Consider the following 26680-nt stretch of genomic DNA (forward strand, 5'->3'; position numbering starts at 1 on the left):
GCAGGGCCGGGCCGCCACGGAGACGCGTCGTCCTCTTGCCACCCCACCCCCCCGCCCCAGCCGCACGCCCACGCGGCGCTCGCAGCCGACCGGGCCCCCCGCGCCCAAACCCCGCGGGGACGAGGCGGACCCCCCCACCCCGGGGCGGGGACACCCCCCCACACACACCCCCGGCAGGCGGCGGCTCCCCCCGGGGGGAGCGCGAGCACGAGGCGGGGGGGGGCGGCGGCGGCGGGAGCGCGCGCGGGGGACGGTCCGCACGAGGCGCCGCGTCGGGGCGGCGGCCGCGGAGCAAGGGCCACCCCCACTTCCCCCCCCCCCCCCCCCCGCCTCCGCCGCAGCGAGGGGCTCCGGGAGCGCGGCCCACACAGCAGACACCCCCCCCCCCCCCGCACCACCGGCGACCGCCGCCCCCCCCCCTTCCCGCCTCGCCTCCGCCGAGCGGCCCAGCCACCCCCTCGGCGCCCCCCCTCAGGTAACGCCCCAGCCCCCGGCGCGGGTCCCGGACCTCGGCCACCTTCTCCCCCTTCTCCGCACCCCGGGAAGGGTCCGGGAACGCTGCGCCCCGGCCCCCGGCACGACGACGCCCGTGCCGAGGCCCGGGCCGGCGGGGACTCACCCGTCCATTGCACACGGAGGAGACCCGTCGGGAACGGAGTGGAGGCGCCGGAATAGCAGGAACGAACCCAACCGCTCCGTGTTATAGACTCACAAAATGGCGGCGCCGCCCGGCCCGCCTCACCCGCGCCAACGCTCCATTGGCTATCGGAGATGTCATCTTGATAGCAGGGGCGGGGATCGCCCGCCTCCGAGGGTTGGCGCCCTGGCGCCCCTCGCGAAGCCTATTGGCTGTAGGCGGGTGAGGGGCGGTGCAAAGCGGCGGTGCGCGGCGCGATTCGGTAGGCGAAGGGAGAGGGCTGGGAGGAGCCATCTTGAGAGCGGGAAGGATGCCGAAATGCCACACGGATCCACCATCTTGATTGGGGGCAGGGCATGGGAGGACCGTGCCGGGCGCCATCTTTAATACGGGCAAGGGCCCCAGCGTGCACATTGTGTTGTCACCCGCAGCGCGGGCCGGGGCCTGCGGGAGCGGCCCAGCCGACGCCGCCATGTTGGCTAAGGGCAGGGAAGCCGCGCACTCCTTTCCGTTGCCATCTCGAGTAAGGGAGAGCGGGCGCCTCGCCGAAATTAGGTTAATGATTTAGCACTGCCAGTCTGGGGACTTTTAATGGCGCTAGACAGCACTTAAAAGTTTTATTTAAGATACAGGATAAAGTCTGTTTAGTTGCAGTTAATGTCTTAAGGATAAAGATTACCCAGTGGGTGAGAGAGAGACAGAGAAAGAGAGAACTTGTGAGGTAAGACATAACACCTACCTGCTCTGCTCAGGCATCAGGATAATATTTTTCCTAAGTTACAGTCCTGACACCGTTTTCTGGTCAGAACAGCTCTTCTTCCAGTCAGGTGGACCTCAGTGGTTAATTAGATAAGCTTATTTCACTTTTAATGAGTGTCATTGCATGTAGGTCTAACTTCTGCAGAGATACAGGTAAAACCCACAGATTTTCTATCTTTGGGGATTTTCAAACCTCTAGAAGATTCTCTTTTCAGGTGCTGGGCCATCTAATTTAGTAAATTTAAACCTAAATTTAATTGTGTTAGATACTTTCTGTGGCTCCTTTCAAAATGATTTTCAAGCTTGTTTATGAGCCACAAGATGAAGGCCCCTAAAAAAAATAAGGGAGACGTGTGCGTCTGTCTGGTTCCCGCTGTAAATGGTGCCAGTGCATTTAGTTTGTTCCTGTGCAGGAACAGGCACACGAGGACCAGGATCGTGGTGGAGGCCAAGCAGATATTTCAGTCATCCTCCTGTCTACCAGGACATTGCTGGTTCCTCTCCACTAACATCACTCTATAAAGCAGTTTGCTTCCATAGATGAAATACTGTGTGTCTCTGTTTAAATATAGACAATATTTGCTCACTGGGAATTCTACTAGCAATTAGTCATTTTCTTTGCCTCACTTGTCATAACCCTATCCGTTGACTGCAGCACAAGAATTAATTGTCCCAGACCTCGCTACAAGTCCCTTGTGTAGCATTAAATCAAATATCAAATGTCCAGTCCACATTGATCTTGGCTTCATTAGCTGCAACCCTGTTTTGAGAGTTTCTAGGCAACATAATACTGGTCTTACAGTGGAAAGGATCCTTCGTACCACACCAGCCCACCCACTTTTGAGATTTTTGTGAAAACATTTGTACAATTCTGTCAATCCGTCTCTATTGTCAGTGATAAACAGTAAAACACTAATATAGGTAAGTGCCACCGATGGAAGCACCTGAGCTGTAACACAGCCGTGTCAGGGGTATGTATGTGAAGGTTTAGAGAAAGATTTTTAAAATACTGTGCAAATGAAATTCGGAGTCATATCCTTGGGCAGTGTTTCTGCTTAATGTCAGGTAGCTTTGACAGGTACAGACATGCATTTCTCATTTCTTTCTGAAGCATACACTAGACACATGAATATGGAAAAAAAAAGTTAAAAGTGAAACCGTCTATTATTTTCTCCTACACATGTATTACCGGGTGAGTTCCTATGGCCAGATGCTTTATTTTCTCAGAGCATAGGGCAATGCTCAGGTATTTTGGTGGCCAGGACCAGACATCAACTTACTGCCTTACTCTTGTCACCATTTGTGAAACGCAGGAGCTTTCATTGACCTTGGATCTCACCAAGAGCTGGTAGCTCTAATGTCTGTATCTTTGATTTATTGGGCTCACCGGCCATTTGACTCTTGTTCCAGCAGTGAGGTTTAAAATGGAGAAGAAGTATGTACTTACCTATTGCTACAGGCGACTAAAGGCCCCATCTGAAATCAAAGTTATTTTACTAGGTACTGCATATGAAAGGCTCAGCTTTTGCCATAGATAAGAGATTTACAACTTAGATGAGGCAAAGAATGGGAAAATGATGGGATTATGCGATCCACTTTAGAGTTGCTGAGCTGAGAGCCAAGAGATAAAGTGATTTGATCAAAGCAGAGCAGGAATTTAACTCCCATCTCACAAGCCACAATGCATTTTCTTGAACTACGCCTGTTTTAAGCTGTTTCCCATGGAGGTGTTTCACTTCATTTTCCCTTCAGAATAATCTGGTTTCTATACTCTAAGTAAGAAATCCCTTCATATTAGAGGATGGTATGGAGACAGAATCACTCCTTTTTTTTTTTTTAATATTGGATATTCCACTTGACTTGTAAAGACGTGTACCCTAAAGAAACGTACCCTGAACATGATGCAGAGACTTCGAAAAAAATCATTAATGCTAGATACTGATCACTAGTAAGAACAATATCTGGTTTTCTAGTGGCATTAGTTTATTGCATGTGCAGATATCCCATCTGCTTTTCAGATATCTTTGGAAAAACAAACACAGGTGGATGCCATCAAAGAATTATTACTTTTCAAAGACCTCTCCTGTACAATTGTGGTCTAACTTGAAAGACTCTTAGGGTTCGTGCAAGCTCGCTCACATTTTCCATAGTTCCAGCAGAGATGCTGATTATGCAACATTTTATCAGAGCTTTTCCTGTATTATTAACAGAATTTGTTAGACAGCATCTTTTCAGATAATATGGTAGCAAACTGACTAGCGATACTGTTGGGTAATACACAGTCTTTCTCTGGACCAAACAGGAAAATGCATTTAAGAACAAAATAATACTTTATTAAAAAAACCAGCTGGAGCAGGACCTGCCTCTGTATATCTTTTTGTTTGTTTTGAAAAAGAAACCCACATGAAAATGGTCATGTGAAAAAAAAGAGGATGGAGAAGGGAAAAAAATATGAATCAGCTTCTTTTGTACAACCCAGCAAAATGGTCCCACCCTCCCCTGGGCTCCGGTTACTCACTTGCTAGAAAGGCCTTGGCGGGGCACACCCAGGTTTTTCTCTTTTTAAGCCCTTCCTGCCTATGTTATCTCTGTGAATTTAAATTACCGTGCAGGGAAGAAAAACCCTCTGAAACAAAAAAAAGACCCTTTTCCTGCCTTTTTTCCTTTGTATTTTTAAAATAGCTCTGAAGCCTGTACTACATTCACAGGACACTTCTCTATATAACTATGTTCCTTTGCAAACTAGCAAAGGTTTTTCCCCTTCTCCTTCCTCTTCCACCCATCGTTTCTACGAGTGACTTGAAAACAAGAACCCTCCTACAATATGGTCTGTGTTCAGGAACCCAAACTACTGTGCATAAGGATATATCCTAGATAAGGTTTTCAATGACAAATGTTTTCCTGCAAGTTCCCCCTCCTCCCCCGTTATTCACAGTACCCTGCAAGGTCCTAAACCAGGAAACTCTTTCATATAAAACTTCGCTACCAGTATAGTCCCAAAGAAACTTTGGGGGCAGGGGGTGTTTCAAATACTTTTCCTTCTTTTTGTTGCTTTTATTTATTTTAAACCCCTTTCAATTAACATGGCTGTTTTGTTTAGAAGAGTATTTGCAGCTTTACCAACATCTTAGGATGCCAGAACATTCTTTTGTGCATCATTCATGATGCCACATCACAGCTCTGGAAATGGTTAGTCTAGAGCTAGCAGAGAAGGAGCAAATCCACTGCTGCATTTATCAGTCCAACAAAAAGACACATATGGCTTCTGATCAGCCACTCAGTTCACACATGACTCAGAACTACTGAGAGCACAGATACCTTCTCACTCAGCTCATACTTAAGGGAACGCAAAAGGAGAGGGAGCAGAAGTGTCACAGGTAGAAGTCACAAGCTACACAGCTGGGGTTACTGGAGGAAGAGGTGTGGGTACCTGGAGGATTGCTGGAGAGCTGGCTATGTTCATTTCTTAACTGCAGGTGTATGGTTTTACAAGCAGTATACATCGTTAGCAAGGGGAGTATTTTTTCCACCAGTCCATAAGAGTTTGGCCGCATAAAGTATTATCAAAAAGTACACCAATTGGTAATTGATAAATAAATTAGTTTGGAATCAAGCTTAATATACCTTTAGAATTAAATAGCAGTAAATGCTTCAAGCCAGTTTACACATTCCCTAAGCTGGATTTTTGTGACAGCTGTGCCACCACAGCAATTTGAGGCCTCCCCTTCCAGGGACAAGATGAAAAGCACTTTGCAGGCAAATGTATCCGCACTTGGAACTTTTCTTAGTGTTGCCATTGCACATTCTGATTTCACCTTTTAACAGGACTGCCAAACTGTATCTACAGCTATTTTTTGTGGTGCAAGCAGTTATATCAACTTAAAATTTTAAGTGTAATCACAACAGCTCATATTTTATGTTTCTTTCCTTCTTTCTAATCTGTGTCAAAATGAGAGATATATCTGTATGCCTTGTTCTGTTATCAGTCCATGTTATCTCAGAACTTCCCTGTCTTCGCTGCTCCTCCGGGATGCTTTTGGGTGACTCATTTCCTGTGAAGGATGAACCAGTCATTTCCTGGCTATTCAACACAGGACTTTTTTTTTCTCTTCCAGTCTGTGTTGGAGTGATGTGGATTAATCTATGGTTTGATTATACCCCCTGCAACTTACACCAGAACTGCAACTCTTCACTGCAGCCTTCTAAGATAATAAAAATGTCAGCATGTGTTGCTTAGGGATCGTGGCTTGCCCCTGCTTACCTGGGCCGTAGGCTCTGTGATTTTGGGCTGTGGAATTAAAATAATTACAGCGAAACAGATTTAACAGTGCCATCCTTCCAGTCACTGCAGCCTAGTTCTTCTGTTAATTAAACCCATTTCAGCTCATAATAAATAGAATGTTAAAAAAGCACCATAGGGCAAAGATACTGATCTTACAACATATATCTAAGCCCAGAAATTTTGAATTAGCTAATAAGTACTACCAAGATTGCATATTGGCATTTGAGAAATCCAGGTAATACCCATATTGGTTTTTTTGTGTTAGACACAGGTTACTAGAAGACTGGGTCAGTTTCTGTATTGATTCTGTGCCCATAATTCCAACTTTTTCCTCCAACTGCATTTCCAGTTTCCTGAGCTACTATTTATTCATACTTCACATGATGATTCTAACTGTTGTGGACAGCTTGCTTCAACAATGCCACGAAGTTAAAAGGTTGTCTGGCCATTGTAATGCCAGCCTGAGGTATCACAACTCTTTTGAGCAGCTTTTCACTGCTTTTTTAAAAATTATTCTTTTAATTTATTTCCCATCACTTCATTAGAATATTTAGATTTTCATTACCCTGTCATACATCTGTAATGTTTGGGAAGAAAACCCACACAATAGGGATACTGCTTCTTGAGTCTGAATGTAGCACATGTTGTAGGGATGATCACTGAATAATTCATATCCTTAATGATTTATTCATGCCCAAAAGCTGGATACCTCCTCTGTGACTTTCCATTATCTCAAAGAGAATGCAAGTTCCTATTCAACTATACTCATCTTAGGAGTGCCAGTAGCAGCCCCTGAATTGGCACATGAAGCAGGCTGTCTGAGGCAAATAGAGCAGGTGTGCATTAGAAACCACTCCTGTATGATGTTTCTGAAACATTTCTGCACAACAACAAATGGGAAACTTGCCATTCCAATGCCATATATATCACCCTTGACACAGAAACTAAAATGTAGTTCTTTTTTCTTTTGCAAATTCTTGAGAAAGGAAGGTGGGCGAGCAAGTACATTAAGCTCTTTTCCACTGGTAGACATGTAAAGTGAGATGCTGCGGTCATGGTGCAGGATGTTCTGAACATGGAAAACAGACAAACAGGCCATGACTCCGTGATTTGATACCGTAGAGCTGATCTTATTCTCCACAAGAAATTTCAGTTTTATTTTCCATTGAAAAGTTACAGATTCTAAGACATACAAACATAGCAAGATTGTTTCCTACCCTGTCAGGAAACCTTGCAGGAAAGCCTGGACAAATAGCAGCAGTTCAGACTAATCTCTTTCCTGTCTAATGTGGGTTATCAAAAAATACGCCTTTGGTAAAGGTTTGTAAGACCACGACCTGAGTCTCCTGACCTAGGTAAAGATTTTGCAAGACATTCAAATTCCATCTGTCTAGAAAGTATGAAAGATGATTCTGTGTTTCAGCAAAGTCTCCAGACCCACAGGCAACACTACCCCTAGCTGGCTGGTATGAAATTTCCTAATTGTTTATCCTGTAATCCTGACTTCTTTTGTCCTTGGAATAGGCTCTACATCAGCATAATTAAAAATGTCAAACACGCTTGAGAAACTCTCCAAGTTGCTAAAAATGAATGTGAATTTCCTTCCCGCAGCCTCTCTTCATCTTTCCCTTACTCTGGCCTCAGCTTTACAAAGTGGTCTGTTTCCAGCCCTTCAGCATAGTTTGCATTCCACTGCCAAGAATGAACAGTTATTTATACAAACAACCATCCTTACAAGCACATCTCCTGGTGCTATCCTAGGGCAGGGAAATAAACATAATTTCTGTTCTCTTCTGTAGCTGCAGTTCTACGTTTCTTTTTTCTTTATTCAGGAGCATTTTTTGCAATGAAAGATTAGTGCAGTTCAGTCGCTTTCCCGTGCTACAAATCTGCTCAGAAATGGACTGGAATGCTCTTTCATTTCCTTACAATGATTTTATTTTATTACCCTCTAATAATGGTGCCAGTTTCCTGATAAACCACTTAGGGGGTCTTGATGGCTCAGCAGCAGGTTTTCAAAGAGGTCTCACTCACGCTAGAACCTCGAGGGCTGTGCGTAACTCACAAAAACCCTGATGCCTGTTTCCCTCAAAAGCACACCAGTAACCTGGTTTTCCCAAGTCCGTTATTGGTCTGCTGTGTTATGTTAATTCTTTGAGCTCCACAGCTGACATTGTAAGAGAGATCAATGGTAAATGAAACAGCAGCTACCAGGTGAGCAGCACTGTAACAGACTAATGTGGATGGGGAGCCTTGAAGCTCATGCATTATTTCTAAAGCTTCTCCATCACTCACCTGTCAGGCTGAGGTATTGTTCACTGAAATGCTAGCTCATCACCTATGTCCTCTGTCCTCAGGTTGTCTCCCATTGCATCTGCCATCTAAATGGATATTGCACAGATGCTAGATGACTCCAGACAGGGGAATTTCATAGTCTGAGCACAGTTCATTTAAATGAAAAAAGGGGCCCTAAAAGAGATAGAGATACACATGCAGAGCATCTAGAGAGCTCCATTAGATGTGTATGTCTGCATGCTGCTTGCTCTCCTACTGTAAGCATGTCCAATTTTGCTGTGTGCGAGCCAGTTTCCATTTCTCAGTTGATATAATTGTTTGTAGCTAAGAGTAATATTTAGATTGGTAACGTTTACAATTGCCTCCACCAGCAAATAAGATAAAGTGGGTTTGTTCTAAACACTCTTACTTGCATTTCTAAAGCAACCTTCTAAGAATCGAAGCCTTTAAGTAGTTTCTGAAGGATCCAGGGCAATGCTTTTTTAAAAAATTACAGCAAGATGGTATTTAAAATACAGTCCCAATGCTATCTTTTTAGGAAGAAAACACAAACAGCTTCTTTAGCTATATTGCCAAACCAAAGTCAATGAACTACTGCAAATGAATGAATTAGGAATTTCTATTGACTACTTTCCATGAATCATTACTGAGTATTTTATGGATCTTACTGCTTTCTTAGTAAGCTTACTGTTGCAAAGTTTGCAAAGATATATTTACTTTTGCCTCAGTATAAGGTGTCAATCTTTTTCTTCTTTACTGTGATGCACAATGAAGGGCTGATGTCCTTTAAGAATATCCCCGTAACATGCCCAGGTATGTACTCGGGTCTAAATAGATATTGCTATGTTCTGGAAGAGGAGCACAATTACAATTAGGCCTTGTGCTGATTAGCTCGTACAGTATCATTACAACTAATACACAGCAGGAGAGAAAAAACTCATATTGAACACGCAGCTGCCAACATACCACTACCTCCTCCTCACTAGGCTTCCATTCAGAGCAGGATTTATTCTAATCTCACAGGTTAAAGTATGCATGCCTGGAGCACACCAAAATGTATGCTTAATGGATTCTTCACATGTCTTTTTTGAAAGTATTTTTCATTAAATTATATCAGCAAGTGTATTGGTAGAAATTTCAGCAACATTTTAAGAGGTGTCCTGTGTTCTAAAGGTATATATGCACACACGGAGACATATATAAGTACATATGTGTATATAGCACAATATTGGCCATGTATATTCCTCTGTATTTGAGTATGCAACACCCTGATTAGTGCACTAATTCCTCTGGAGATATGGGAGAAACAAGTGACCCCAAAATGGCATGAAGTAGCACAAGGACAGAAACACAGAGGCGTACCAGCTCTATTTTGGAACTGGCAAAATTGTGCTCCCTCTCCCCCTTCCAGAATACTTCTTTTTGATGTTATGCATGCAGCTTATAGGCACTTCAGCAGTGCAGCTGAATTAAAGTCCTTGTTTCTGCATTGATTCAAGAACAAATATGTCCAAATACATCTGAAAAAGTAAGAGGACTGACACACCAAACCACTGTGTGCCTGCCATGAGGCCCGCATTGTCATACAGGCTAATAAAGACATCATTTTCCCAGGGCTTCAGCTCTATTAAACACAAAGCTCCAAATGATTTCCTACTTGGATCAAAGATGTGTTTGTTCCAGTGCCACTTAAGTTTAAAAGGCAATACTGGGAATGAATGAAATCTCCCCAGCGGCAGCTGCTGAGGTTCAATTGGTTTGTCAGTGCCATAATTATGCAGCGGACGTCTTCTGTTTGCTGGCCCATATGTTCCTGAAGGATGTTATGCAATGGAAACAGTGCAGGGAAGCCTTGCTCACAAAGTTAAGGGGCTTTTGCTTTTGTCGTATAAGACTTGTTTATGTTTCAGATGGTGAAAACGTTAAGAAATCTCACGTTCTGATTTCAGACTTAAAACCGGAGTTGCTCTTATTTTATCAAACTAGATGGCAGTGTATGAGAAGAAACAGTGGTCTACATCCAGTATCCTAGAACTGGTGTTTTAATACTGAGACTGGCCACTTTTAAATATTATTTATATAGTTACAGCTGGCCTCTGAAAGTGAGTGCACCCCTCGGCTAACATAAGGAGCTGTCAGTGTGATCGGTAGCAGGGTTTGGTGTGACCCTTGGTGCTAAGAATAAACGTGGCTTCCTGTCCAGCCAGCCACTGCTGCATCCACCTCTTCCCCACAGCACTTCTCATATCTGTAGGTTAGGGTCTGGATGCTGATGAGAAATGTCTGCTCATTAAATAGCTATCTCCTTGTCTAGTAGACTATACACCAAATTTTCTGTGTAACAGACATGAGTGTGTATTAAGAACTCCAGAGTATTAAATTAAGCATTAAAAGAACATTAAGACATGAACCTGCAAAATGTGAAGTCAGGGTGAATTGAGAGCACTTGAGGTCTCGGTTGCCAAAGGAACAAAAGAAACACAATATCCTTTAGAATGTTTAATATTTAATTGGTAAGATGCTCAGATACTAGGGCAGCAAATGCAGAGGGCGATGACAGAGAGCACTGTGCGAGAGGTGCTTTATGTCAGCCATGGGGCCTTAATGGGTGCACCAAAACACACAGGCACAAAAGGCTCCTTGTTTGCAGAACTGCCAGTTTTATGCACAGCTACCTGGTCTGCACACACACCATGCATTTGCTAAATACCATTTAATTCATATGTGTTCTTGTTAAAAACACAGCATCAACATTGTACAAAAGAAACTCCTAATGGCTGGGCTAGTTGGAAAGGGAAGAACCAGTGGCAGGCACATCTTAAACACTGAAGATCTGGTGCTGACTGACTCCCTGCTATTCATGTTCTGCAAGCACTGACAGCCAACAGGATGATTTTCAGGAACCGAAACAAGTCTTCTTACAGAGCTAAGTTTAATTCAGAGGGGCATCTTTAGCTAAATTTTCTTTCTTTAAGGTCAGGGCTTAACAAAAATACGTAACTGATACTTCATTTATTGACAAGATACTTAATTTCATACTGCGAGTTGACCAGTTACTTCTGCAACAACTAGAAGTCCACTAGCAAGATTCTTCCCTCTTCAGCTTTGTCATGAGGACTTAAGTACACATGTGGTCACCAAAGGAACAAAAAGGATTTTATGTAAACAGAGCAGCAGGGCTGTGGCTGTGACCCAGTCCTCTAATAGCCAGGCCTGCGTTCCAAAAAGCTTGGCCGTGCACAGCTAGCTATTTTGAGATACCCGTTTAGGCTTCAGGGAGCCAGCAGCCTAGGTGATTTTCTAAAGCATTCACTGATGCCTCATTCATCTGAGAGCATCTGCTGGAAGATCCAGTAAGAGGCAGCTGGGTTTGCAGTGCAGGCTTGGAGAAAGTTTCCAAAGTGTATTTTCAGAAGTGCTTTTTGTGCACGTGGGGCAATTTCAGCTGAGAACTCCAGATCCAAACCCACCCATTGGCTCAAGTTTTGCTTGAATCTAGAGTGGGCTTAATTGTTTGCTCTTGCTCACACTTCGGAAAGTGTGTTATCACTGCTGTAGGACGAGGTTTGGCAACCTCTTACAGATACTATGCCAGAGTGTATTTTTCTTTTCCAAATTAGCAGATAGGTGTGCCAAGGCTGGGCTTTGCTGCCTCTCCACGAGGCAAGATGCCATCCATCTGTGGTATTTTTCATCTGTGAGGCTCTCAGCTCCTGCTGAATGCAGCACTCAAGAAGTGGGCGACAGAAACTGGGAACCACTGCCTCTTACTGGTGCCTCTGCAGACACTGCCGATCCCAGCTACTGCCTCAAGCATGCCCTTCAGAACCTATAAAAATTGAGTGCAGACTCAGCTCTCAGGGCAGAGAACTTTTGCTTATTGCTTCCATCCCACGCAAGGGATCTTCAGGTTGCTTTAAGATCACTTTTCTAACTTTTCTAAATAACTAATACCTTCTCTTTCCCTTCTTTCCTAGGCTTCCCTATCCTTTAGGTGCTAGTGAGATTTCAGTGAGATTCTTGTCCTTCTGCAGACTGCTGTGGTCCGTGGGAGGCTTCCCAAAGTATCTTGTGTGACCTTGGAGGAGGTAAGGGAGAGAGTGACACTTCAAAACAGGGACAATAGTAGAAAATTACATAGGAGCAAAGGCTCCAAAGGTGGGAAGCGTGCAAGGCTCCCAAATGTCCTGTCAACATCACCAGATATCATGAGCTAATGAATTTTTCTGTGGCCAAAAACCTTGGGTGCTGCTTGGTAAGAGTTGTTTTGTGAGGGAGAAGCACCTTTCCTTTACATGGGCACCGCACCCTGGGTTTCCCTGCGCTCTCCCCGAGCCAGCTGTGGGCATCTGCATCAGCCTGAGTGACCCCAGCAGAGACTGTAAAAAGTAATCCCACAGAGAGGGAACTTGCCCTTCTCTGGAAGTTCCTTGTTTACCAGCGAAGTTATTTCTTCTACCTCCAGGAGCCATTTCCCATCATTCTCAGCAAACCTTCATAAACACTTGAGAGGTAAAAATGAGAGCTAGCTCTTTGCCTGTTGCTAGCACGACTGACTTCTACATACACCCCCAGACTGAGTCACCACAGATTTAAAGTGCCTCTAAAAAGGTGAAATCCTCAAGCCTGGGAATGAGTTGAGGTGTCAGTTGTTAAAATTGTTCTGTATTGTAAAAAAGTAGGTTACTACATCTCATTGTGAACAATTACAGCTAATTACAAGTCACAGATTCACCACAAATACTATTTAATAACAAATTTCTACCACACTTCATCCAGAGCGTGTTATGAAGTTAACACATTACCTCTGGTTTGTGGATAGGTAACGTGTGATGCAGAACAGAAGGAAAGAGTGTTTTGGCTCAGATCAAAGAAAGAGGAATGGACGCTAGGCCCCGACTCACAGTTCAGTGGTTGAAACTTTGGATGATGTGTCCTCCAGCTTACAGCACTGGTTATTTTAGTTTAGTTTAGCCAATGGTGGAAAAAATGGTGCGTGCCACATTATGATTTTAGTTAAACTCTAAAAGGCTGCTCAGAAATATGTAAAACTGCAATAAACACTTTGACAATAAACTTAAGTGAGATTTGCAGCTTCCCCTTAGCAAACTCCCAAATGGGACGTTAATTTTTGCTATTTGATATACAAAGAATTCCATTGACAGAACAGAAATCGAAAGAACCAAAGACACAGGAACGCCCTTATCCCCGCTGTGAGGACTGCAAATGGAGAAGTTTCTGTACTTGGCTGAGGCGACATTACCGGTCAGCATTTTTAGGTTGTATTTTTAGCAGTAAGATAGCAAGTTTCCCCTAGAGTTGGCACATTGAGAGGTCAGTACGTCTACTTCAGCAGCTTTGTGCTAAATTTTGCTGTTCTTTTTCGCTGGAGCTCCAGGTGCGAAGTTCTGTGGCAGGAATAAGGGGTTGCGTGGGGATGCTGCCTTCACCCTCCGCGCCAGCGTAAGGGACCTCGACCCCTGCACCAGCACTAATTCTTACGGCCCCGCCAAGGAACGCGGGGGTGGGAAGGGCGAGCCCCCGCGGCGGGGCGGGCCCGGGGCGGGGCCCGGGGCTGGGGCGGGGCCCGGGGCGGGGCGGGCGCGCGTGGCCGGCGGCCGAGCACCCTCTGCCGGGGAGCGGGCGGCGACAGCCGTAGGAAGGAGAAACTGGAACAGAACCCAGGTTTTGCGTCGTTCCCGGTTTATTTTTGAGCCTGTTGCAGTCAAACCCCACGAAACTGCGAGGGCTAAAAGGGGTTTTTATCGGAGGAGATGATGATGCTGTCCCATGACTGGCGAAGCTTGTGCTTTATGAGAAATACCGCAAACGGCGAGAGAAGCAATTAAAGAGTAGCAAACGCTCCTGCAAGTGCCCGCTTGCCAACAGACATCTTCTTCCATTAATTAAGTGAAAGAAGATCATTTTAATACAAATGGCTGCTGGGGAGCAAAGTAAGTTCCCACAGTCAATTCCATGCCAATACAATACATACTCATCCATAGCGTGGGACTGAAAATAAAAAATCCCAGGAAAAGTAAAACAGCCTGCATACAGAATTATTAGGGAAAATAGTGGGCTGCTCTCCCCTGGCAGCACTAATCCTAAGTGTGAAGCTGCTCACAAATGGCAGCATTAACAGGGTAACTAACACAATTATTATTGACGATGTAGCATTTTCTGCCCAAGTAACAGATTTGCCCTTCACTAATTTCAGCTTTCCCACTTCTTCCTGGGGAAATACAATATTAGGTCCTATTTATAGAAGTTCATGGTTTTAAATTAATTTTTTCCTTTACTACAGCTGTTTTCAGTGGTTGATTACTGTTTGTTGGACTAGGCAATTCTTTGCCAGCTGGCTGCGGCTTTTATTAGGTCTTTTAAGAAGACTTGATTTAGAGCTCACAGTTACGTTACAAGGACAGCAGCTCTGTAATGCAGACCCTCAAGAAAAGAGATAATTAGGACTCATGAAAAAAATTGCGTCCGATTCTTTGAACAAAAACGCCCTTGTTTAAGGAATGTGGTGCTGTAGGCTAATATTTAACAGCAGTCTCTCTTCTCTTGCTCAGAGCTGGTGCATGCAATTAGACCCTGCCCTCCATCAGATGTACTGGATATTATTTTCTGGGAGCATCTCTCAAAATGGAGGAATGCCACCCTGTAGCAAGTACAGAATGTATCCTGGGGATTGTATTTCTGCAAGTAGGGCAGGAGGTACTGGTGGAAGGACGTGGTAAAGCAGAAAAAGAGCCGAAGAGGTGCTGAGAAGGCTCTTGTACAGGGGAGGGGGATGAGAGAAACAAACATTGTGGAGAACAGGAAGAACGATGTGCTGGGAAATGATTAATCCACCCCAAAGGCCTTTGCTAAGAAGTGGTGGGACAAGCTCAATGATTTTTGGCAGCCATGAGCTCCTTCTGCTCCGCTCTCAACTCCCGTCTTGCAGCCAGATGTGTTTAAGTACAATTTCATCCCACTTCTGCGCCAGACACCACATCCCCCCACCAGTGTCCTTCACTCCATTCCTGGCAGCTCTCTGACAATACACCCCCTCCTATATGTGTATTTTACGGCTGTCCCATGTCCCTCCACCCCCAGTAAGTGTTTCTCAAGTGAGCGGGAGCACACAATCCGTGCTGGGGGAGGGGAGTGGGAGTCAAGTTTAAGAACTGCTGTTCTGTATCCTGTTGTTTTCCTACCGGGATTGTTCCAGTTTCCTGCACTGTCTTATCTGGAGCCGAAAAGCCAAACCTCTCATATTTACTTGCTTTGTGTGTGCCTCAGGTTTCTAATCTGCGAAATAGGCATTATAAGGCTTAAGAAAAACATAGCTAGGAATATTACAGGGTGGAGGGACAGGAACAAAGTGGTTAAAGGGCTTTCAATGCCTATACAATTAGTTTCTTTATTTAGTTATCCTGCTTGCACAAGCCTGTGTATGTCACAGAGAACATCAGAGAACCATCAGCATACCATAAATGCTGCACAGAGTCCACTGAAATGTAAAGAGAGTAGGATTCAGATGTTTACATTCTCAGGTGGTTCCAGGTACCTGTGTTTGACAGACCTTACAAGAGAATCATTTTCAGAAAGTGCTGAGTATGGTTTTATCCCCCCAAGGGCTCGAACTAGACACGCGAAAGTCTCAGAATAAGCATTTCCATGCTTTTAGTCAGCCTTGAGTTTTAAGAGCTCCACTGAAATGCTGTAGAGTTCTTTGAAATTACTTGGCCACATTTTCTTGAATACAGAGGTAAAATAAGCATATACAGTGCTGATGTCTTGAAAGCTTACTATGTAGATCAGGCACATGAGAAAGCAAAATCTTGTAGATTTTTTTTTTTTTAAACTTTTTTCCTCTAGTGAGCATGAATTCACTTAACTATAGTTATATTAGTGCACTAAATTCCCTATGGGTTAAAAAAATTAAAAGAAAACATTTACCATACAGCTTTGGAATGTCCTGTTTTTCTGCACAAAGGTGTGGGTCCTGCATACACAGTGTCCATTATCAGATGGGAGCCTCTCCTGGAAAGATAATTAAAACACTGTATCACTCACAGCCATGCAGATGCTGAACCAGACACAAGGTTTCAAAACAAAACTCAACCCCCAAACTCCAACCCCAGAACCCTCCCTCATAGGGATCCTGGTTTTGCTGGAAACAGATAAAAGTTGTGGCAATGATCAAGATGGATTTTTATTAATTGAAGAGATGAGAAGCCTGTCAGTTCAGCCTTTGTGGGTAAATACATATTTCATTTTTTTTCCCCATCAGTTGTAACTGTAAATTCAGACTCATTCCACTTGACAGTTTCTTTGGAGGTACTCTCAACTGATGTAAATATGAGAGCAGGAGTGGGCTGAAGAAGGATCCTTAGTTGATTACCAGAGCCTTTATTTGGAACTAAATATCAAGAGAAAAAAGGCGCTTTTTTTAATTTTATTTTTTTTTTCAAAGAGATCAGGAAAAGGAAGACATGTGCTTGGAGATAAGGAAAGATAAAAGCACTCCATTTAAAGTCACCAGTGATAGAAATCAAGATGTTCATCTGCCAAGTCAGTAATTTCATGGCCTTATGACCATGCAGAGCTTCCGTTTCTGTTACCTTTTCCCACACTAACTGTAAGCACCAAATTATTGGCATGAAAGTTCCTTTTGGCTTGTCCAAGCAGCTCAGCCCTTTAGGGAGGAATTACACAGGCTGAACATAAAACTCTCTGACTTCAGAAGGGAAAAACGGTTCTCCCATAAGTTTACAATCAGCTTTCTGAGGCACAGCGGAGCCCTGGAATAGGCTGTGAATTCCCTGTCCTTGGAAGGTTTGAAGACAGGTTAGACAAACACCTCTCAGGAGAAGTTTGGGCAGAGCTCATTTTTCTGTGAGGAATCAGGACAGCTGAAATGGCCATTTGAGGTGACTTCCAACCCTGTTTTCTATGATTCATTAGGAGTGAGATCACAGTGACAGTAGATCCTATGAAATGCCTAGATTAACAGGTCAAGAGCTCAAAGTGCATTTGCTGCTTTAAAACAGGGGGTTTGGGTCTGTTTTTTGTTTAAAGCAAGCAGTGGATTTCAGTAAAAAACTCTTTGAAAATCCTAGCTTTGCATGTTTCACAAGCTAGCATATGCAAACAGCAAAGCATTCTAGGCTAAAATTATCCTTACTATCATTAGAAAGCCATAAGGAACATATGGATTAATACTAGCATATCAGAGCTGTACTGCCGTGCAGCAGTTTCACCCCCAAACAAGAACGGTTCTGATGCCTACTGTTTATTCACCATTGGGAAGCGCAACTGACACACTGCGATAGATCTGACCTGTGCTTTTCTCTTTGAAAAGGACATTTAGTTCCCTGACCTGTGTCCTGAAGTTAGAGAGGGCTCTTCTTGTATGCTTCACTTTTGTTTGTTTCCTTTCCTCTTTGGGTTGTGCTTTGCCTAACTACCAAACACTCAGTCATTGTTCTACTGGTGTTTGCATTATAGTCATTGCCCCTGCCTCGCTCAGGCAGTGGACAGGCTCCCTTGTGCTGGCCAGTGTGGAAGCCCACACCACTTCCATGGCTCCTCCCCACCCCACCCCTTCCTGCTTGGAACAACTAAACTTTTGCCTGAAGATTTTGCATGCTTACTTGTTTAGGCTTTGCATCCAGCAAACCACGTTTAGCTTTAGCATCAGCGGCTCGAAGCATTCACTTAAAGTTAAGCAGGTGGGTAAGCACCCAGCCAGCTGCAGCCTCAGAGCTCAGCCGCCTGCAACTGCCACCCCTCAGTGTCCGCAAGTTTGGAATTGACAGAGCAGGGCACCTGTAAACACTCTTCCAGAGGGCTCCTCCTCAGTGCAGGAGCTTGGCCAAGAGGCATTTCATGATCACTGGCTTTTGTTTGGGTTTGGTTGGTCTCAACTCTGCTCTGGAGGTCCCTGCTGCTGGATGGTGAGGATGGGGGTACAGGAAGGGGGAAGGCAGCGATCCCCACCCACAGCCAGCCAGGTTCCTTTGGGTGCCCGTAGGTCTCAGGCTGGCTCTGCTGGCAGCGAGGGGGTTTGGGTTAGGGCAGGCGGCCTCGGGGAACCTCAGATGACCCTGTCCTGGCGCCAGGTGGGAGAGGGTAAGGGCCTTCCACCACACCGTTTCCACATCCCCACCTCATGTCAGAGACGCTGGCCAAGCCCTGCGGCAGCCACCACGCTTCACCCTGCACATGGGGCTGGCAGCCACCCCTGGGCAGCCTGGCCAGTCACACTCACTGCTCTTCCTCCAGGCAGGGCTCCTCAGCCTCACCAGGGTCCCTCATCGCCCTGCTGCATCGCACGGAATCGTAAGCATGGCCGGTGGAGGTAGGGCACTAAAGGCACCAGGCATAGCCTCTGCCTCGGATGTTGGTGCACAACAGGGCTTCTGCAGTACGGCAGTTTCCTGGCTGTGCACTGTCAGGCTTTCCCTCAGTTTAACTAGCATACTCATGAAATAAATCCCTGCAGACAAATGCCGCATTCACAGATTACAGAGCAGCCCTACATCTGTCGGCTGGGATGGGCTTCTCTTGTCTTCTGCAGCTTGCACGGAGAATAGGAGCGTGTGGAGCAGGAGACCTGGAGGCTCAAGCTCACGCACCCAGCGAGGACGCGTGCTCGCGGTGTGCTGGGCTGTCCACACGTGTGTGCTCACCTTCAAAGCCAACAAGGGCTTGTTCTCACTGGGAAGCTGTGTCACATTTAGGCCAGAGCTGCTCAAAGAACCAGTTTAGACAAGATTCCTGCATCCAGTGTTTTCAGTCTGGCATCTTTTACCACCACTAAATGCAAAGCTTTTAATTAATAATAGACTAAGATGCCTGGAGCAAAGACTGCCATTCTGAACTGTAAATGCATGCGGTATCAGTCACATAGCATCATAAGGCTTCTTGGCTCTCTTGCAATATGCATGTTGACGGTAAATTATGTGACCAATTGTTCTCTAACTTGTTACACAGAAATGATGATGACTTTCTAGACTACTACATGGAACATTTCAGAACAGATAGGAGAATTTCAGATTTAGTCTCTAGTAAATATAAGTTACATATGCAGATAATTCTTTAGTTAGGAAACTACCTCTTCTTTTTACTATTTGAAAAGTCAGATAATGTCAGAATCTGAACTAGCTTCACTTATTTCTGGTACTTCCGTTTCTGCAGTTCACTCCATTTGGAGAAGTAAAGACTGCTAACCACAGCCTGTGTTCAAAGGGCCAGTGCTAAACGGAACATCTTGCAGAGTCTGTTTTTTAAAATTCTGTTTTCAATATTTATATTGTGTTTCAACTTTGGTACACTGTAGAGGCTAATCCTGCAAATATTTACACAAGTCAAGCTTTCTATATATATATAGGTCATTCAAGCTCAATGGGAGCTTACCTTAATGAAGGCACATGTTCTGCAGGAGCATTTATTTTCGACTGAGCATTGAAAAATTTAGTTTCATCTGCTAGCCAGATATATTAAAAAAAAATACACACACACACACAGATATAGACACACAGACATATGATGATTATTTTAGGTTCTGAGAGAGAAGGAAAGAATACTCAAACAGTCACTTACCGATCTCCACATGAGAGAAGGCTCAGTGAGACAGAAAACAGCAGCATGGTGAGTATTCTTTAATAGCTTAAATGATACCATAGACAATTGTTTCTAATAGAATCAATTATAGCATTAGAAGTTGTAGATTTTTAAAAAAAACCAAGTTTTAGATATGTGGATGCAAGGTCTGTTTTTTAGTTTCTGAAAAGCATCCCACAAACAACTTCTTCATATATCCAGTTTCCCTCTGAGGCAAGTAGTGCTGCCATTTTGACAGATGAAAGAAGTATGAGCCCTGTTGGCCATGGGGAAGTGGGAGACTGAGAAGCTGATTCCCAACACTTTCCCTTGTTATTTTCCATATGCGAGTACAGAATTGTCCATGGGTACAAGCGTGCTGAGATCACAGGACTCCAACTTGTAAACAGAGCACTACACTTCAAGTTACTCTTCCGATAGCAGAGCTGTGATCGCTGCTTGGGTGGTTCAGTGAGAGTGTTAATCTCAGTTATGCTGTGGATTTAGAACACTCACGTGAACAGCTGCTGTGGCTCAGCTGAAGTATGATAAATTCTTAAGCTGAGCCACTTGATCAGGACTCAGAGCTCATAGGTATGCATAAATTATATCTAGAATAAATTCATCATTCTGGAACCATGCCCACAAACTACCTTCCAGGTCTTCAAAGTGGACAAATTCATTTATTTTAAAGAATGAACAAAATGTAGAACAGTGATTCCTCTCATGATTCTTAAAAAAAAAAAAAAAAAAATTATTGCTGTATTGAGATGGGGCTAGAAACAGTCCCCAGGACTGCTATTTTGTGCACATCCTCTTTCACTTAAGTTATCTCCAACACGTTTTTACAGAATGAGAGCATCGGTGACGGAAGGTGCAGTGATGCCATTTCACTTCGCATGGATCTCTCCAATCTTGTGACCTGGGCACACACTCATGGGACCATATGCAGTTCAATCCCAGCCTTGGAAATTGTGCAGAACATGGGTCATCCTAGCAAGGACAATGCTGTTCTGTGGATATGTGGACTTGGACATGCGTATCACTGGCAGTGTGGAAAATTATACATCAGGAGCACAGAAGAGAGTGAAGCTGGAGAAAAGAGAAAGAGGCTAGTATCTTTTGAGGCTTCATCAAGGGAAGCTAGTTTAGATGAAAAGAGGCTCAGGACAACCCCGTCTTTTGAGAGGGCTAAAGGAGATGCTGTTAGCACAGGGTCTTGTAGCAGATCTCCAGGGGTCACTCAGCAGAAAGACAACACAGTCTACATAATACATAATGAACCATCACCCAGAGAAAATCGAAAAAATAGCAAATCCATAAAATCAGGCTTTGCAGCAGAGCAGCATTTGTCAATATCTGGTGATGAAGTCAAAACTGACAGACATAAGGTGAAGCTAGAAAGCAATGAAGATCTACAGATCATCTCTGATGAAGAACAGTGTATATCAAATGAAGACGACCAAGGAGACAGAATCAACCAGAATATTCTGTCAGAATCACCAAATAAAGGTGTAACTGCTGAGGTAGATTTGCAAATGTATCACGGTCAAAAGATGGCATTTAACAGCCTGAGGGCTGCCCAAACATCTGGCTTTGCCCCCGCAGGAAAGCCACCCCTAACTCTTGCCTGCATTCTGAAATCCCCCATCAGCAATCAAGAGAGCCTAGACAGCAGCTTCTTGAGGTTAGGTCCTCTTAATCCTGCAGGGTCCACAACTGAAACTTCTAGAGCAAGAAACTCCTCTGGGTCAGCAATACCAAAAGAATATTTAAAATCTGTTCCTGTCTCCAGCATTGAGGCAAAGGCCCAACGTGAGTCACCCGCCTCTGTGACATTCTTTGAGTTTGAAGCCACTGTAGATGTCCAGCAGCAACTCCAGCTGAGCCCTCCTGAGCATGGCACACGAGAAATAGGCTTAAGTGGGAACATTACTGAAAACTCTATTGAGGAGAGTGAACCATCAGGATCTGGGCATGCACCTCATCTTTCAGCCTCACTGAGTCCAGAGAGCAAGAATGCAGACCATCCACCCGCATCTTCAAGCAAAAGTAAGAGAGTCTGCAGTTTTATTCTGGAGGGGTATGTGGGTGCATTCTATTAATCACTTTCCCAAAATATTAAAGGGGGGTGAGTTCATATAGCTGCCAAAATCGGTACTGTAGCATCTAAGTAAGTGCCTTTGATTTGGGGCACTCTTGTTTCTACTAAAAGGGACTAAAAAGGTTCTTACCTTAGCAATCAGCACTTCAGTAGATAATGCTGTTCACTGAGGTACCCAACCGTGTACTTGGCTGTGGCCCAACTACCTTAACTACCCAGTTTGAATACTTTGGTCTTTCATTTTACTTAGTATCACCACGTAGTATGTTGGCTGTACTTAAGAGAGAGTCCCTGTGAGAAACTGGAGCCAGAGATGGGAACTCAGGTCTCAAGAGAAGAAAACAAGAGGAAGTAACTTTTAAAGCAGTGAAACAGAGAAATTGTGGCTGAAACTCTGGCCGCACCAAAGTCAATGGCAAAAATCCCAGAGATTGCAATGGGAGCAAAGTTTCAATCCTGCATATTAAATTACATGAGCTAAACAAATCGCTTTAGTACTTTTAAGAATTTTAACATTTTCGTACACAATGTCCTTAGAATCCTACTGGAGTAGGAAGAGTTATAATTGCTCAAACATTAACTTGCAAGATACACTGCTTACTAGGGAACTTTCAATACCAAGATTAAGCCACACACAAAGCATGGCAATTTTAAATTATTCCATATCACAAGAATATGCTGTTTGACAAAGATTTTAGAAGCCTAGCTTGCGGCTGTCTTACTCCTGCTGTAAAACAGACACCGTCTGCACAAGAACAACAGCTAACATACAGTGTGTGGATATCATCAAAATTATGCTAGTCTTCTACAAGTAGTGGGGAAGCCATCAATGAAATAGATTTAATTAATTTAATAAATGATCATATTTTAGGATAGATGTGTGTAATACACTGGAGCCTTAATGCTAGGTACATATATATTATTTAATCCAATGATTAAACACCTCAAATAAAATGTAAATGGCCAGGTTTTCAAAGATGTTATAGTAAAGCCACAAAATTTGCATCTATAATGATTTGAGTGCCTGCAGGTGCTTTTTTACATTAATTCCAAGTAAGCTGCTGTCTAGTCAGTTCTGTGTTTTTGTCTGCTAGTATCTAGGTGTAAACATCGAGGCAAATTTTAAAAATTTAATTCTTTTCCATCCAGTGGCTTAATGCCTTGGCTCCATCTAACTGAGAAGCAGCCCCCAACAGCATGTGTTTCACTTCTGCACGCCTAGTATGAGGATCCCATTGCATGTTCCCCAAAACCTGTCCCAGTCCAGCCCCATGTCCTTGTCCATGGCAGGCCAGGCGTCCAGCCTGGCAGAGCTGCTGTGGCACTGCCCTGCAGCCACGCAGGATGCTTCCCGACTGACCGCATCTCCAGAACTCCTCCTGAGCTGCAGGGCAGGGCTGTAACTAGCCTGCTTCCCATCCCACCCCCAATACCTGTCCCACTGCACCAGATGCTTAATCCTGTTTCTCTGCTGAAATAATGACCCATCTCAACTAGCTGTAGCATTAAAGAGCAGCAGCCTACTGCAGGTTTCTGCAGTGCAAGGCACTGGACAGTGTCCTTCGAAAGAAAAGAGGTTACTGAAACAATATTCTGGGGTTTGTCTGTAACTCAAGGGTGTATGCTTAAAGCACCACTAGTATTCCCAAATAGACTTGGGGTTACAGACATTTGTATTCCTTACGTAGCCACAACTGGTCAAACTGGCACAGTTGGTTTTTGTGAACATTATTTGACTATTTTTGTCACTGACAACATATATCATCAGAAGGGACTGGGAATTCAACTGGGAATGTCTGTGTGGTAGCCGTTTCTGCCAAGATAAATGGCTTATGGCTCAAGCGAGGCCTCTGCGTGTATTGATTTACAAGCCATTCAGCTCTTCACATAGAGCAGTCAGTAACAAAGCAAGCAAAAAACCCAAAACAGCGGCACAGGAATCAGTAGACTCCACCTCAGTGCAGCCATAGCATTTTAAGATGATAACTAAGCGTGTACAAAATAACTTGGTGCAAGAAGGGGAATCTCTAGATGTTGGCTCTAGAACCCTTTTCAATCTACCCCTCTTCAGTCCTGGAAAAGTCACAGGCAAACAGATGGAGCTTTTCAGCAATCCAAAGAATTAATTTCTCACGCTACATCGAACTAGGTAGATGTGGTATTGCCATAGCAACTTGAGAAAGAACCCAACTGGAATCCTGGCAATCGTTTTTATTAAAAAAAAAAAACCAAAAACCAACCAAACAAAAAACCCACCCCAAAACAAAACAAAAAATCCAACCACTTTTACTCATTTTTTTTGTTCTTCCTTACTATCCACGCCTAACTTGTGGTTAATGTTTTTATTTCATAGTGAGAGCTCTTTTGCTCTGAAGAGATTTTTGTAAAGACAAACACTTTGAAATGTATTTTGCATAATGCCTTGTACAACACTTTGAACATACGAAATGGAAGCTACTTAGTCCTGAGGCAGACCACAAGATCCATGTACAGGCCAGCTCCCATCTATTTTAACAGAGCAGAGTCTGGCCCCTGCAGTCACCATAAAATACACGCCAGAGTAGCTGCAAGTTGATGAAAGTATATCAAGTCCATTCAGGGTTGCTTGGGCTTCATAGCCAGCACTGCAGGCTCAGGACTGCAGCCACTGGTTACATGGCCGTCCCCAAGTCTGGTCCTACAAGCATGCTCAGAGTCAACTCCAAAATCGGCCAGGGGGAAATTCAATGTCAAACCAAACCACCAGTGACAGGTCCCATCTCCAGTCCTGTATTGCTGTCTGAGAAGGCCCACAGAACTTGCACCAATGCTTTCCACATGTGCACCCCACAGTGACATTCAGTGATTAAATCTCATTAGGAATGCATTCTCTCCCATTTAAACATAATTTAAAAAGAAAGAATATCTTAAATTTACCTACATGGTAGTAGGCAGATTCACCAGCCAAGCGAGAAAGAGCAAGAAAGGGGACAGGCCTTTCCCTATCTAGGCTGGCGCTGTCAGGTGGTGGTGGCTGGCTTGTTGAGAGCACAGACCTAAACCAAAGCTTTAAAGGAAGGGGTTTGTAAAAGTCCCACAACCTCTGAATTACTTTTAGAAGGAAGGTGAACCTTATTCTGTATCTCCTTATATTTCACGGATCTCCTTGTAAGTTCTTGCTGTCCACAAAGCTGTTCCTTATCTTTTAGGTGCGTTGAAGAAGTGGGAGAAGAAGAGAAACCGTAATACTGGCGATACAAAAGTCTTCAGAGACTGGCTGCTTTTACATTGCCCTTCCGAAACGCGCGAGATCTATGAGCTGCCACCGGAAGACCTCAATAATTACCTGGCCTCGTTCTACTCTTCTGCAAAGAAACAGAATGGCACAGATTTTTCTGCCAGTTCTTTGCACTTCTTTCAGAGCAGCATAGAGAGGTACCTCAAGGATCACAACTACAAGTACAGCGTAGTTAAAGGGTTGGAATTCAGAGCATCTCAGGAAGCCTTGAAACTAAAGCATCAGCACCTGTCTCAAAAAGAGAGAGAAGGAGAGTGGAGTATTTTGGAGAATCTGACAGATGAAGATGTGGAAAGTCTTTGTAAGAAGGGACTTTTAAGTAAGATGCACCCTCAGGGCTTTTTGCACCTCATGTTCACAAATATCATTAGGGGGTTTGGGGCAAGTACACACAGTCAGAGCCATAATCTGTACTGGGGACAGCTTGTGCTCAAAAAGAACGAGGGAGAGCTGGAGTACTTGGAGTGGAAGGATGATCTGAACACAGAGGTAAATACAAGGGAATCGGGTCCACGTCTCTTTGCCAAGCCTGACAATCCAGATAACTGTCCAGTCGCAGATTATAAGGAGTATGCTAAGAGGAGGCCGCTGGATATGCTTCATGACTATGATCCACTTTATCTAACGCCCAAGCCTCTGTGCTCCATATGGGACCAAACATGGTACTGTAGAAAGTCACTGACAAAAGCCAAAATGGAAAAGATCTTGAAAGTTATTATCCAGCAAGTCAAAGGACCTGTAAAGAAGTCCAAGAAATAAAGGTATCCATTTAGTTTCTGCTGTGCCACTTTTTGGTAGGAGCACGTTTCAAAGTAGTCTTTGAAAGGTTTAAGTGGCAATATTTAGTATAGGTTGAGGAGAACATCCTTCTCTTCGGTTTCACCTTAGAACATAAGTAATCCACAAATTTGCATCACCTTAGTGTTCAGGTTAAGTGAAAAACTTCTATTGTTCTTTGTATTAATGGAATTGATAGTTCAGTAAGTTAAATAAATATGAGAATCTTAGGTTTCACATTTGTAAAACAAGTTAATATTCTACTGTATTATTAATGACATGATAAAATAGCCAATGTTAACACGGAGAGGGCTCGGTAGCTGAATAGCTTGGCTAGGAGTTTAAGCTGCACTCATGTTTAGGGGGGCTGACACGTACACAGTGTTTAGTCTATAGTATAAGCCTATTGAAAAAAGTAACACAAGTTCTGGGATGGAAGGAGAACGGTGAAATGCTGTGTTTGCCAACTGCTAATCCATATCTCATGGTAATACTTTCAACAAGGTTTATGTCATTTTTCTTAGTGAAAAATTTGTAGATTTAAGAAGTTGTGATTGGGTTTTAAAAAGTTATGTAAAATGGCTGACAGCGTTGAAAGGTTTTATGGTAAGTGTTTTCCCCAGAGTGCTAAATATAGCTACATAAATACACTTTGGTAGATGTAGTCAACTTTTTTCAGCTGTTCAAGTACTATTCAGTCAATATGTTATCTTATGGTCCAGTCAAATTATTGGGTTGCATTGTTGACATAACCTAATAAAAGAAGAATTACTCAATCCTGTTTGTCTGGTCTGTTTGTCTGTTCTGCAGAGATGAAGCCAGTAGCCCCAGACTAGCAGGTTACAGTTTTCTGAAACACCAGCATATTCACTTATCATGCTTGGGTTTCTCCTGCTCCGAGCCTGTTACTATTCAGCATTGCGGAGCTGACCCTGAGGAGGATTTGGGCCATTT

The 26680-nt window shown here is 43.9% G+C and overlaps 2 protein-coding genes across 4 annotated transcripts in view; one reads left to right on the top strand and one right to left on the bottom strand.

Moving 5' to 3' along the window:
* PTBP1 (polypyrimidine tract binding protein 1) overlaps nucleotides 1-759 on the bottom strand; it is a 31749-nt gene extending 30990 nt beyond the window's left edge. For 2 of the 3 annotated variants that reach the window (XM_069790634.1, XM_069790633.1), the window contains exon 1: nucleotides 620-759. In XM_069790634.1, the coding sequence (XP_069646735.1) occupies nucleotides 620-627 (8 nt within the window). In that variant the 5' untranslated portion in view covers nucleotides 628-759. The remainder of the gene's footprint in view (nucleotides 1-619) is intronic. The other variant, XM_069790635.1, reaches the window with a different exon arrangement.
* A 385-nt stretch (nucleotides 760-1144) lies between these two features.
* On the top strand, nucleotides 1145-26495 carry LOC104321517 (uncharacterized protein KIAA1958-like). Its single transcript, XM_069790636.1, has 5 exons — nucleotides 1145-1358; nucleotides 11951-12061; nucleotides 19528-19616; nucleotides 20420-21620; nucleotides 24861-26495. The coding sequence occupies exons 3-5, from the start codon at nucleotides 19614-19616 to the stop codon at nucleotides 25706-25708; spliced, it is 2052 nt and encodes a 683-aa protein (XP_069646737.1). The 5' UTR covers nucleotides 1145-1358; nucleotides 11951-12061; nucleotides 19528-19613; the 3' UTR covers nucleotides 25709-26495.
* Nucleotides 26496-26680: the final 185 nt, after the last annotated feature.

Source organism: Haliaeetus albicilla, chromosome 8, assembly GCF_947461875.1.
Source record: "Haliaeetus albicilla chromosome 8, bHalAlb1.1, whole genome shotgun sequence".
NCBI classification, from domain to species: Eukaryota; Metazoa; Chordata; class Aves; order Accipitriformes; family Accipitridae; genus Haliaeetus; species Haliaeetus albicilla.